Raw genomic sequence first — 12521 nt, 5'->3', positions numbered from 1 at the left:
ATACAGGGATGTGAATGCCTGGGTAGAATGGATTAAGTAGACTGTCCGGAGTCTCAACCATAGCAACTGCTATGCTTGTGCATCAGGACGGCCTATAGCTCAGGTCGTATCCCTTCCTTTAGGGTGGACCAAGGATTCCCAAGGGATGCAATGTATGATTGCCCTGTACCAGGAGAAAACCGCCTGGGGAAATGAAGCCTGTAAATCACTGTCCCTGTTGTTTCCCCCCATATTGGAGATGGATGCCAAAATCCCTCCTGCATTCTCTAAGGCCATAGGTACCATACAGCTTGTCTCTCAAGACAGGGTGTGAAGGCTACCAGGCTTATAGGGAATTTCTCACTGTGCAGTGAAACCGTGGATGTTACAACGGATTTAGCGGGGAACTGTTCAAGGCTGGGAATCCCTAGAGCGGATCTCTGGTAGTGCTGCGGTGGGAAGATCTTATGGTCCACTCTCCCATCTAATTGGGGAGGTACCTGTGCACTTGTTCAACTGGCCATTCCGTTCACTCTGGCATTTGAGAAGGATCTATCTCACATTCACAAAAGGAACAGAAGAGGTTTAGGAGTCCCATTTGATGGTGATATAATACATATAGATTCCATTGGGGTGCCCAGAGGTGCCCCTGATGAATTTAAGGCTAGAAATCAAATTGCTGCAGGATTTGAGTCGCTATTCTGGTGGGTGACGATTAACAAGAACGTGGATTGGATAAACTACATCTATTACAATCAACAGAGATGTATAAACTATACAAAGAAGGCAATAAAGGGAATTGCAGAGCAATTGGATGCTACAAGTAGGATGGCCTGGGAGAATAGGATCGCCCTAGACATGATATTAGCAGAAAAATCGCTTCACTAATCATGCAAATACCAAGTAAACACAAATTCTTACCACCCAAACACAAATACCTTAATTGGTTAATTGCCTTCTAACAATTGCTTTCTTAACAAGCATTTGGCCGTAACTTTCCGATGTCTGCTTTACAACATAAACATAAGCATAGCCTCTTAATTGTTCAATTACCCCCTAGCATTTGTGCCCTTTTACACTGGGTCATTGTTCTGGTCATCCGTCTGTCCTTGCGTAGAGAAAAGCTTGGAAGGAGGATAGAGGGGAGTATCTTGGAGCCTGCCTACGGCATCCTAACGTTCCCACAGGGTAGGACAGTTCTGCTTTGTGTAAAGGCTCTGACTCCTTGAAAGTCTGTTAAATGCATTTCATTTCTGCTGCCCTAATGAACAACCTTACAGTGCGTTTCCTAGTTCAGAATACTATACCCACATTCTTTAGAACATTTAAAGTCCATTGCAGCTTTGTGAGAAATAATTTGTCACGTAATTCAGTAACTGTTTCTAAAATACGTTACGAACATGTATATGGTATTCATACCTTTCACATCAGCTATTTCTAAGGATATGCTGGGGTTATATAGGTTACGCAGGTCATAGAATCATTAAATTGCTCAGGTTGGAAAAGGCCTTCAAGATCATCAAGTCCAACCACAACCTAACCATCCTACCCTCACTCTAACTACCCACCGCTGAATCATGTCCCCGAGCACCACATCCAAATGGATTTTAAACACATTCAGGGACGGTGACTCAACCACCGCCCTGGGGAGCCTGTTCCAGTGCTTAACACGCCCTTCTGTACACAGGATTTCCTGTGCTCCAACCTAAACCTCTGCTGGTGAAACTGCCCGCACTGCCTGCACTGCCAGCATTGCCAGCACTGCCTGCTGCCAGCACTAACTACCAGGCGTCTCACTGCGCAGGCTTGGGTATTCCCTACGTTGACATCGTCATTCCCCCATATGAGGACGTCAGCAGTATACAGATAAATCCGGACACCGTGGTCCAGCGTGAGCTTCTCCAGCTTCTGTGCCTATGCTCCGAGCGCCAGAGTGGGCGAGTGTCTGTACCCCTGGGGTAATCGGGTGACTGTGCATTGCACTCCCTCCAAGTAAATGCAAATTGATTGTCCTCCACCTTCCTCAAGGGGACCATAAAACAGCTGTCTTAGGCATCAGTGGCAGCCAGAAAGGGATGAGGCTGTTCCCGTAGGGCAGTAATCAATTCTGAAACATTTGGGGCCGCTTTTGCTGAAGGGGCAGTCTCGGCACCCAGACGCCTGCAGTCCACTCTAAGTCTCCATTTGCCACAGGGCTCCCACACTGGCCATACAGGAAAGTTACAAGGAGAGTTTGCAGGTGCTGTAATCCCTTGATTGCATAGTTCAGCTACAAGGGGGGCTGTGCCTTCCTTAGCTCCTAAAGGGAGAGGGTTGGGCTTCATGTTTGTTGTCTTGGAAGGAAGTGGGGCCGGGGCTGCCTACAGTAGTCTAAGAGCTGGACTAGCCCAGTGGGGAACTGGGGGGAGAGTGCCTAAACAGCACCATCATCCACAACGGAACTGTTCGCATACACAAGGGTTAGTAAATACCCACATGTCCCATCTCCCCCGTTGCTTAACAGAGATGGGAAAGGCAGTTTCTCACTCCAGTGCCTAGATCTAACTTAACTCACTCTTCTGAGGGTCAACTTCTGAGGGAGTTAGCATTGATGAGGTTGTGATTTACTGTAGGGTCTGCTCCAAGGGAGCAGTCGAAAGAAGGGTCCATCCTCAAGAATAATTTCTCTGTGCCTGTGCTAGTTTGGTGCTGGGAAGGAGCGGGGGCAGAAGGCCGCTCCTCTTCCCTCCCTGAGCACTTCATCAGTGCTTCTGCCTGCTGAGACTGCTGCTGCTCCTCACCAGCTGCTCTTGTAATTTTCCTACTATCTCCTGCAAGGAGGAGATAATGCTGGCTCCTGAGAATCATTGCTGTGCGTAGCACTTGTGGGCGTGACCAGCACTGTCCTGAGTACTGCACAAACCACTGCTTTCCCTTCAGCAATATTTGTATTCTGCCCTTAAGTCTGGTACCCAGTTGCATACTGCCTGCTGGTTCTGCCAGTTATGTCTTGTCCAACTGAGCCCAGTGGCGCAAGACAAGAATCAAGCAATGTGATATTCCCTAGCGAATATGCCAGTACATATTCAAGTACACGAGTGTCTCAGTGTAACCTTCTTCCCCAAAAATGTCATGAATATCATGTGAAGTTTTGAATATCTTCATAGAAGCAAGCCCTATTTACTGCAGGTTATATTTGATGCCCATGTTATACTGCCATACTTTCACAGACTCTCACATGATCCAGAAGCCAGAGCAGTTCGTTAACAACAATTTGCTCTTTATAAATCAAGCTGGGTGGCCATTAAATAGTTCCAGACAACTGAAATCTCTTATGCCATGAAGAATGCTGCTGTCAAAACTTGTCAGGTAGAAATCTTGCACCACTTTCATTTGAATGTCTTCAAAACTCGCTCTCCCTACAGATCATACCTGGATTTGTTAAAAGTATATTCCGTATTATTCTGCAGGTGTATTATGTCAAACCACTTTTGTCTCAGAGCACTTTGCTGAGTTTTTGTTGAGTCTTAAAAATAATGCCAAATGATTTTGTGTGAAGATCCAGTATGTCACTGGGTAAAGGATGACATTTGTCATCGCTAAAAAATCAGAGGGGAGAGTGCTTGCACACCAGCTTTTTGTTGCATGCAGATAAGCTGAGTAAAACTTACATGAAAAGGTATATACTGGAGAATAATGAAAAGAGGGGCCTTCCCCTGGATTTCGTTGTTGGATGTGAAAAGAAATTCTTCTTATTCTTTGCCAGTTACTAGTTACACTCTTAATAATTCTATTTCAAAGAGTACCTGACAGTAAAATAAAATAGACTACACAATGTAAAAAATTAGTTGGTATCTTCTGTGATATAAAAGTGACAACTGTCAAAAAGAAAGAAAACATTAGCTCAAATTAAGAAAGAGAACATTCTTAAGAGTTTTGAAATAACTCTGTTATAACTCGAGATTTTCACACTTGATATTCACTATTCCTGTTAATCTAAGAAAACCAGCAAAACTAGAGACGTTGAGATCATCTGCTTAAATAACACAGAAGGACATCTTTAGGTCTGAAATATCTCAAACGTTTCTGGTAAACATATATAGATTCTCACTTTACAATCTGGAACATTGTCTCTCCTATAGTAAAAGAAAAGGTCTGTAATGACACTACTTAAGACTCTAAAAGTTATTTATCATCTTCTGTCAGAGCAGACATATTTCTAGTGCTCCTGTACTAAAATATCAGAGCTTATACAGCAAAAATAAGAGAAAACAGAGTAAATTTAGTAGTATGACTTCATACTATTCTTTTATTCTGGAAAGGGATAATCTGCAGTAATTGCTTATACACGTAAAGAAGGCTTCCCTGTGGTAGCTGACTATGTACTGACTGGTATCAAAAAATATTCATGCAGTTTTCTCTGAAACATCTGTTCAGCTATGGCAGAATCAAGATAGTGCATTAATTCAACCATAGGTTACTTTAATAATGTTTTATTGCTTTTTCTTATAAACAACTTTTTCCGAGCTTAGCAATTAGATATATCTGTGTGTCCTATTTTTATCACAGATGATCTTCTTCAGATCATCTGGTACTATGTTTTGGCTTTAGGAGAAAAAACAACGTTGGTAACACACCAACGCCTTAGTTGTTGCTGAGCAGTGCTGCACAGAGCCAAAACATTTTGGTTGCTCAGCTTCTCATCCTTTGTTGCCAGCGAGGGCCCTGGAGGAGCACAAGGAGTTGAGAGGGAACAGAACCAGGAGAGTCGATCTAAACTGCCAAAGGGATATTCCATACCATATGGCATCGTGTCAAAAAACTATAAAACCATGGGGAATTGGCTGAGAGGGCCACCGCTGCTTGGGGATGGACTGGGCATTGCCCATGGGTGGTGAGCAATTATGTTGTGCATCACTTGTTTTCAAAACATTTATAACTATATATATATATATTATTATTACTATCATTTTTTTTCACTATCTTTTCTGTCTTAGTAAAGAGTTTTTATCTCTCCATCCCACTGATGGAGCAGGGAGCAAACACCTGTGTTGCACTGAGCTTCCTGAGGGTTTAAATCACAACACGGTGAATGTCATTTTCCTGGAAAAAAAAATATAGAGGTAGACTTCATTTTGATCTAGATTGGTTATCTTAAAAATATTCCCTGGACTAAGTAGAACTCTGTAACTGCTCCCACTACAATTTTGCCAAGGAGCTCAGAACTGCAAAAACAATGCTAGAACATGCAGAATATACACACTGATAAAAACAGACCCGCTGAGCTGAACCTGAATGCCTAATGTACTTCAGTATGAAAGAAATACTTTCTGCTCTATCATGGTTTCATGACTTTCGCTATAGGTATTCCACATCATAAAATCATGTAGTGCACGGGGAGTTAAAGAGTTAATGCTCCAGTTCCGTGGGTAGTGGATAGTTCCGTCTATACGTGTCTCAGAAGAGAAGAAGAACGACATATCCCAGAGGACTGTTCACTGTTCTGTTTCTGTTTTCCATTCAGAGGGAAAGATAAAACTGTTCATAGACCATGAGATGTGCCCTTTTCCCTTTCTGCTCATCTCGGCAGTGTGCACTCCCTAGCCGTCTGGTCTTCAGCAGTAGAGTAAGGCCTTCAGTTTTTTGAACACACTCTCTCTCACTTTATTTGATTTATTAGCTTCGATTCCTTTTATACTGTGTTATACTGTGTTACCTTGCATTCCGCTATCCTATTTAGTAAATTAACTTTCCTCCTCAGATAGTTGCTGCTGTTCTGTTTTCAGGCCCATTTCCCACCCTTTTTCCCCTCTCCCCTTCCCTTTTTCCTAGGATGTAGATCTGTTGCCCCCTGCTCCATTAGTCATGGAACCAGGCTGAACTGGCCCATAAACCACTGACATGCTCAAAATTGAAAACTGCAACTAAGAAACTAAGAATCAGTTGAGATACCATGAAAATGGTGATTAATGGTTCTATACGTGATTAATGGTTCTACTGGTGATTAGTGGTTCTATGTCCAGATGGAGGCTGGTAACAAGCGGTGTCCCCCAGGGCTCTGTCTTGGGACAGGGCTCTTTAACATCTTTATCAGTGACATCGACGACAAAATCGAGTGCACCCTCAGCAAGTTTGCTGACGACACCGAGCTGAGTGGTGCGGTTGACACGGTGGAAGGAAGGGATGCCACTCAGAGGGACCTCGATGGACTTGAAAGGTGGGCCCGGATGAACCTGATGAATTTCAACACAAAAAAGTGCAAGGTTTCGCACTTGGGCCGAGGAATCCCAGGCATCCCTACAGACTCGAAGAGCAGTCCTTGAGAGCAGACCTGCAGAGAAGGACCTGGGGGTCCTGGTGGATGAAAATCTTAACAGGAGCCAGCAGTGTGCCCTTGCAGCTTGTAAAGCAAATGGTATCCTGGGCTCCATCAGAAGAGGGGTTACCAGCAGGGACAGGGAGGTGATTGTCCCTCTCTGCTCTTGTGAGGCCCCATCTGGAGTACTGTGTCCAGGTCTGGAGCCCCCAGTACAAAAACGACAGAGAGCTGTTGGAGAGGGTCCAGAGGAGGGCCACGAAGATGAGCGGAGGGCTGAAGCGCCTCTCCTTTGAAGACAGGCTGAGGGAGCTGGGCTTGTTCAGCCTGGAGAAAAGGTGGCTGCGGGGCGACTCATTGCAGCGTTTCAATACCTAAAGGGAACCTACAAACAGGAGGGGAGTAAAGGAGAAGGGGAAATGGTTTTAAATCGAGGGAGGGAAGATTGAGGTTGGATGTCAGGGGGAAGTTCTCTACTGTGAGAGTGGTGAGGTGCTGGAACAGGTTGCCCAGAGAGGCTGTGGATGCTCCATCCCTGGAGGTGTTCAAGGCCAGGTTGAATGGGGCCCTGGGCAGCCTGGTCTAGTATTAAATGTGGAAGTTGGTAGCCCTGCATGTGGCAGGGGGGTTGGAGATTCATGATCTTTGGAGTCCCTTCCAACCCGGGCCATTCTGTGATTCTGTGTGATTCAGTGAAAATGCAATTGTTGTGAGAAGCTGTTTCTGAGTATTGAGGCAAAATTTAGCTCATAACTTTTTTATTCAATAGCAGTCTATACAATTAAATTACCTTCACATTTGTTTTAGTTTCCAAGTTGATACGTAACAGCTAATTAGACAAAGGCCTACTCCAAAATATATCCTGAAATATGTGTGCCTTGTGGCAATCAGGAGATGTTTAAGAAGTAAACCAATTGCTGGAGCTGGGGAATTAGGGACTGTGGACAGATAATGAAGCTTCGCCTCTGCAGCCGGTTCATCCTCGCCTTGTGCCCAGCTCCAGCACGAAGCCCCTCATCTGGGATGTGCTCCTTCCCAAAGTGATCCAGAGAGGACTTCCCAAAGACAGCAGTTTATAAAGAATCAATCCAATCCGGATTCAAGCCAAGGACTAAAGTCATTCTGTCACAGACTGCTCCACCATGGGTCTCATTATGAGATGCAGCTCCCACCACAACTCTTGCTCCACAGCGAGCTCATCTCCAGAGACTTGAGCTGCGTCCCGCACGCTGCTCCACAGAGCGCGGCACATCCGAGCGCTAAGCGGGGCCGGAGAGCCGCAACACGAAGACGGGGCCGAGGTGCGGACGGGCCGCTCGGGCCGGGTGGACTCGGCCGGGCTGGGCGACGAGACGAGGGCAGGGGCCGCTCCGTGCCGGACGCGGCCGCTTCCAGCCGCTTCGACGGCCCCGGCGCGGCCGAGGGCGAGCCCGTCAGCGACGGCGACGGCGACGGCGACGGCGACGGCGACGGCGCCGCCGGGAAAGGCGCGGGGCGGCCGCGGAGACGGCCGAGGGGAGCGGGGAGAGGGGAGCCCGGCGCCGGGGCTCCGTGACGCGGGCCGGCGTCGCGCCCCAAGGCCATTGTGACGCGGGGCCGCCGCGAGGGGCCGGAGTCCCCCGGAGAGAGTGCCGCTCACTCTCGGGAGAGCGGCTCCGCGAGGAGGACGCGGCTCCCCCGGGTGCGTGCGACCGAGCGTCTGCGCGAGGACGCGGCGATGAGCGAGGAGCGGGAGAAGAAGGACGACCGCCAGCCCGACGCGGGGCTGCCACGCGTGCGCGACCGCCGACAGGTGCGGGCCGGGGAGGGAGGCGCTCGGGCTCGGCCGGGCCGCCGGCGGCCGTCGAAGTCGCCGCCGCGGGGGACGCCGGCCGCGCCTTCGCCGCCTCCATCCCGGTTCTCCTTCTCCCCGCAGGTGGTGCCGCCGGGCGGCCGGAGCCCGGGCTCGTCCCTCCGCGGCGTCCGTCTGCCGCCGCTGCCCGGCCCGGAGAGCGCGCGGGCCTCCGGGAGCCGCCGCGCACAGGTAGGGAGCCCGAGGGAGGCGGGGCCGGACGTCTTCCCGCGCCGCGTGGGGACCGCCCTGTGCCGGTGCGGCTGTGGGGAGCGGGGCGGCAGCCGCCCGCGGGCTGAGCGCTGCCCTCGGTGCTGCGTGCGGCGCGAGCGGCGAGGACCGCGCTCACTCGGCCTTTCTCCTCGGCTTCTCTTGCAGGCGGGCGGGCGGCAGTTCCTGGAGTCGGCGACCGGCGGCGGTGCCAGTGGCCAAAGCAGACAGCCTCAGCCACCCTTGCTGCCTCGCTTAAGGCGGGCGGGGCTGCCGGCAGCAGCACCCAGGCGTGCAGCAGCAGCTTCTGGGGTCTGCAAGCTGCCTGCTCTGCCAGCGGCAGCCTCTTCCACAGCATCTCCAAGTGGCAGAGCACGTGCCGTGGGCATCAGGGGCAGCAGACTCCCAGTCCTTGCCCCGAGACCTCCGGGAACCTTGCATGTCCAGGACGGGACAGCAGGGGCTGAGAGCCGGGGTCCAGCCCTGGAAGTCCCCTCAACTGTTCTCGTGCCTCGGCATGCCAGACCCATTAGAGGCAGCAGACTCCCAGTACTTGCCCCGAGACCTCAGCACACACCGCAGATGTTGTCCAGTTGCAACACACGGTGGGCAAACTCTGTGAGCGTGCCCAGGCCCAGTGCTGCCAACACTGCTCAGGGAAACCTGGGCGTACGCTCCGCGACATCGAGGGCTGAGGCTCAGATTCCTGCCTCTGGTGGTTCCCGAACCAGGGATGCTGGAGTGCAGGTTGAGCTGCAAGAATTAGAAGAGACTGCTGAGAGGGAATCCGCAGGATGTTCACCTGGCAAACTGCGGAGCGCATCTCTTGCCTCACCTGATGAGGCAGGCAGCATGCCTTCGGCTTCTCTTCTGGCTGCAGACCCTGGGCCTGGAGGACACCTTGAGGCTTTGGCTGTAACAGGTCCTGAAGATGGGGAACACTCAACTTCTTCCAAGGCTGAATACTTTCCAGAGGAGGCCAATGCAGCACCTTTTTTCTGGAGAGCATGCGAGGGAGAAGAAGAAGAAACGGCTAGCACCATGCCTGAATTCTCCAACCAGTCTCTGGGAGAAGAACAGAGGTTGCAAGATCCCAGAGAGGTCTACGGGGAGGCATATGGATATCCTCCAGTTCACCCAGCAATCCAGAGAATCCGGGATGAGGCAAAGAAGGACCAGATGCTGTCCAACTGGAACATCTCCTGGCCAAATAGCATGAGCGTGCCCCCGCTGCTAAGGCCCCAAGCAACAGAAGACAGTGCCAGTGCAGCTGACAGTGCTCAGGACACGCTGAGCGTCTGCAGTGTGACATCGAGGGCTGAGGGCCAGTTTTCTGCTTCTGATGATTCCTCAGCCAGAGGTGTTATAGTCCAGGACTCGCAGCTAGAGTTGGAAGAGGCTGCAGAGATAGAAACGGCAGGACAGTCATCTGGCACCCTGCAAGTTGCATCTCTTGCCCCATCTGATGAGGTACGCACTGTGTGTTCACCATCTCTTCTGGATGCTGAGCCAGGGCCTGCAGGGCACCTTGAGCCTTTACCTGCATCAGTGCTGGAAGATGCAGAAAGCTCAGATTCTTCCGAGGCTGCAAGCTCTGCAGAGGAGACTGATGCAGTATCGCTCCCCTTGCCAATGTCCGAGGGAGGAGAAAGAGAAGAATCAGCTATGGCCATGCCTGAATCCTCCGGACAAGGTCTGGGAGAAGCACGGAGACTGCCAGATCCCAGCGAGATCAACAGGGAGCCCTCTGGGTACTCTCCTATGATCCCAGCAATGCGGAGAATTCGTGAGGAGGACAGAAACGAGCAGATGTTGTCACACTGGAATATTTCCTGGCCAAGGAATGTGAGAAGCCCCAGGCAGCGAAGGCTCCAGGCAAGAGGTGACACATTCAATAATGTTGGCGCTCTTCAGGGCACGCCAGGTATCTGGCCCACGACATCACGGGATGGGTTTCTTGACTCTGGTGACTCCAGAAAGTGGACTGTTAGACTGCCAGTTATACTGGAAGAGTCCAGTGATGACAGCGACAGTGCTGCCAGCACTGCTGAGGGCACGCTGGATGCCAGAGACAATGCAGTGAGAGATGAGGGCATGCACCCGCCCTCCTGTCCTTGCCCTTCAACACTGGAGAATGTGGAGGAAGACTGGGGATGTGACTCTGAGGAAGATGCTGCATCAGAGGCAGTCAGCATCACATCCAGCACATCCGATGAGCCATCTGGTGAGGTGGAGGCCATTTCTTCAGCTTCATCTGTAGCTGCAGATCCCATGACTGAGGAGCATGTGTCAGCATGTGAGGGAGCAGAAGATGTGGGCCCTCAGCATGAGGTGAGCAAGGTCAGCACCAGGCATGAATTGGAGGCAGAGGCAGGAGTGGTGCCTGGAGTGTGCGCTGTGGGGAGATGCCTGGAGATGCTGTCTCCTTTCCAACCAGCTCCATGCATTAGGGTGGACAGCCCCTCTGTTATTCCTGCCTTGCCTTCAATCAAAGGGGCCTGGAAAGGGGATCCCTCCCCTGGACCCCTGGCACCCACGCCATCAACAGCCAGTGGTATTACAGGTGTGTGGTTTTGTTCTCTTCACACAGGTTTCTGCAGAGGCTGAAGAACGTGCACAGAGCTCCGTGTGCTTCAGAGATGCACCGGAGGATGGCCCAGGTACGTCCCCAGACAGAAAACAATCCCAGGGAGGGACCTGTCAAGCTCAGATGGCCCACCAAGTGGCATGGAGGCTGACAGCGTTCCATGCGCTGCCATATCCAGGCCAGTCCTCCCAGGGAAATTCCATGGTGGTGGGTGGCAGGCAGGAGCTCGCCTCTGCCCCTTGCCTACAGCTCTCTGTCCCCCACAGGTACCACAGCCGCACCACACACAGCAGCTCGCCGCCGGATGCCAGCTGTCATCAGGAGTGTGCTCCGGGCTCTGCGCAGGGTTTGCACCTGCAGCTGCATCAGGGGACAGCGAGAGGAGAGGCACGAGGCTGTAAACACCAGGCAGCTCCCCAGAGATTGATTCCATCCTGTCAATGTAGAATTCTGATTCCATCATGTCAGTGAAGAATTTTGATTCCAACTTGTCAATGCAGAATTCTGATTCCATCTTGTCAACATAGAATTCTGATTAAATGCTATCTTTATTCTATCCTGCCTGAGTGCTGTCTCATCTGTGCACTCGTGCATGGTTGGTCTCTGAGTGCGACTACTGGGCTCAGAGCACAGGGCAATGGATCCATGTGTCGGTGGTGGCAGCAAGTGCAGAGAGCGTGGGCGTGCAAGGGAGAGTGATTTGTGACTTGCAAAGTGTGAGCTGGCTGAGCCAGTGTGTGTGTGAGGTGGGCTGCGATGAAGGGCGTGAGGGGCTGTGAAAGGGGCAGCCCTGGTGGGAGAGCACCGGTGTGTCTGTAGGGGTGCGAGCACAGCCAGGCACCTACTGAGAGGAGACCAAAGTGTCCCGGCTGGCTCAGGGCTCCTCAGGTGTCTCACTGCGCAGGCTTGGGTATTCCCTACATTGACATCATCATTCCCCCATATGAGGACGTCATCAGTATACAGTTAAATCCGGACACCGTGGTCCAGCGTGAGCTTCTCCAGCTTCTGTGCCTATGCTCCGAGCGCCAGAGTGGGCGAGTGTCTGTACCCCTGGGGTAATCGGGTGACTGTGCATTGCACTCCCTCCAAGTAAATGCAAATTGATTGTCCTCCACCTTCCTCAAGGGGACCATAAAACAGCTGTCTTAGGCATCAATGGCAGCCAGAAAGGCATGAGCCTGTTCCCGTAGGGCAGTAATCAATTCTGAAACATTTGGGGCAGCTTTTGCTGAAGGGGCAGTCTCGGCACCCAGACGCCTGCAGTCCACTCTAAGTCTCCATTTGCCACAGGGCTCCCACACTGGCCATACAGGAAAGTTACAAGGAGAGTTTGCAGGTGCTGTAATCCCTTGATTGCATAGTTCAGCTACAAGGGGGGGCTGTGCCTTCCTTAGCTCCTAAAGGGAGTGGGTTGGGCTTCATGTTTGTTGTCTTGGAAGGAAGTGGGGCCGGGGCTGCCTACAGTAGTCTAAGAGTTGGCCTAGAGGCAGAAGGCCTCTTCCCTCCCCAAGCACTTCATCAGTGCTTCTGCCTGCTGACACTGCTGTTGCTCCTCAACCAGCTGCTCTTATAATTTTCCTACTTCCTCCTGCAAGGAGGAGATAATGCTGGCTCCT

The 12521-nt window shown here is 51.2% G+C and overlaps 1 protein-coding gene across 1 annotated transcript; it reads left to right on the top strand.

Moving 5' to 3' along the window:
* Positions 1–7991: 7991 nt before the first annotated feature.
* Positions 7992–11329, top strand: LOC149916773 (uncharacterized). The gene is made up of 4 exons (XM_090145872.1): positions 7992–8709; positions 8851–10646; positions 10906–10975; positions 11169–11329. The coding sequence occupies exons 1-4, from the start codon at positions 7992–7994 to the stop codon at positions 11327–11329; spliced, it is 2745 nt and encodes a 914-aa protein (XP_090001998.1).
* The last annotated feature ends 1192 nt before the right edge of the window (positions 11330–12521 follow it).

This window comes from Phasianus colchicus, chromosome 9 (genome assembly GCF_987193195.1).
Source record: "Phasianus colchicus chromosome 9, bPhaCol1.hap1.1, whole genome shotgun sequence".
NCBI lineage: Eukaryota > Metazoa > Chordata > Aves > Galliformes > Phasianidae > Phasianus > Phasianus colchicus.
Note: the sequence above shows the minus strand (reverse complement) of the source record. Positions and strands in the feature narration are given on the sequence as shown.

Excerpts from the sequence above, each read along its gene's own strand:
- LOC149916773 (XM_090145872.1), top strand. The coding sequence starts at position 7,992 with ATGAGCGAGGAGCGGGAGAAGAAGGACGACCGCCAGCCCGACGCGGGG. Across the intron at positions 10,647-10,905 it reads ATGTGGGCCCTCAGCATGAG|GTTTCTGCAGAGGCTGAAGA; the intron begins GTGAGCAAGGTC and ends CTCTTCACACAG. Across the intron at positions 10,976-11,168 it reads TGCACCGGAGGATGGCCCAG|GTACCACAGCCGCACCACAC; the intron begins GTACGTCCCCAG and ends TGTCCCCCACAG.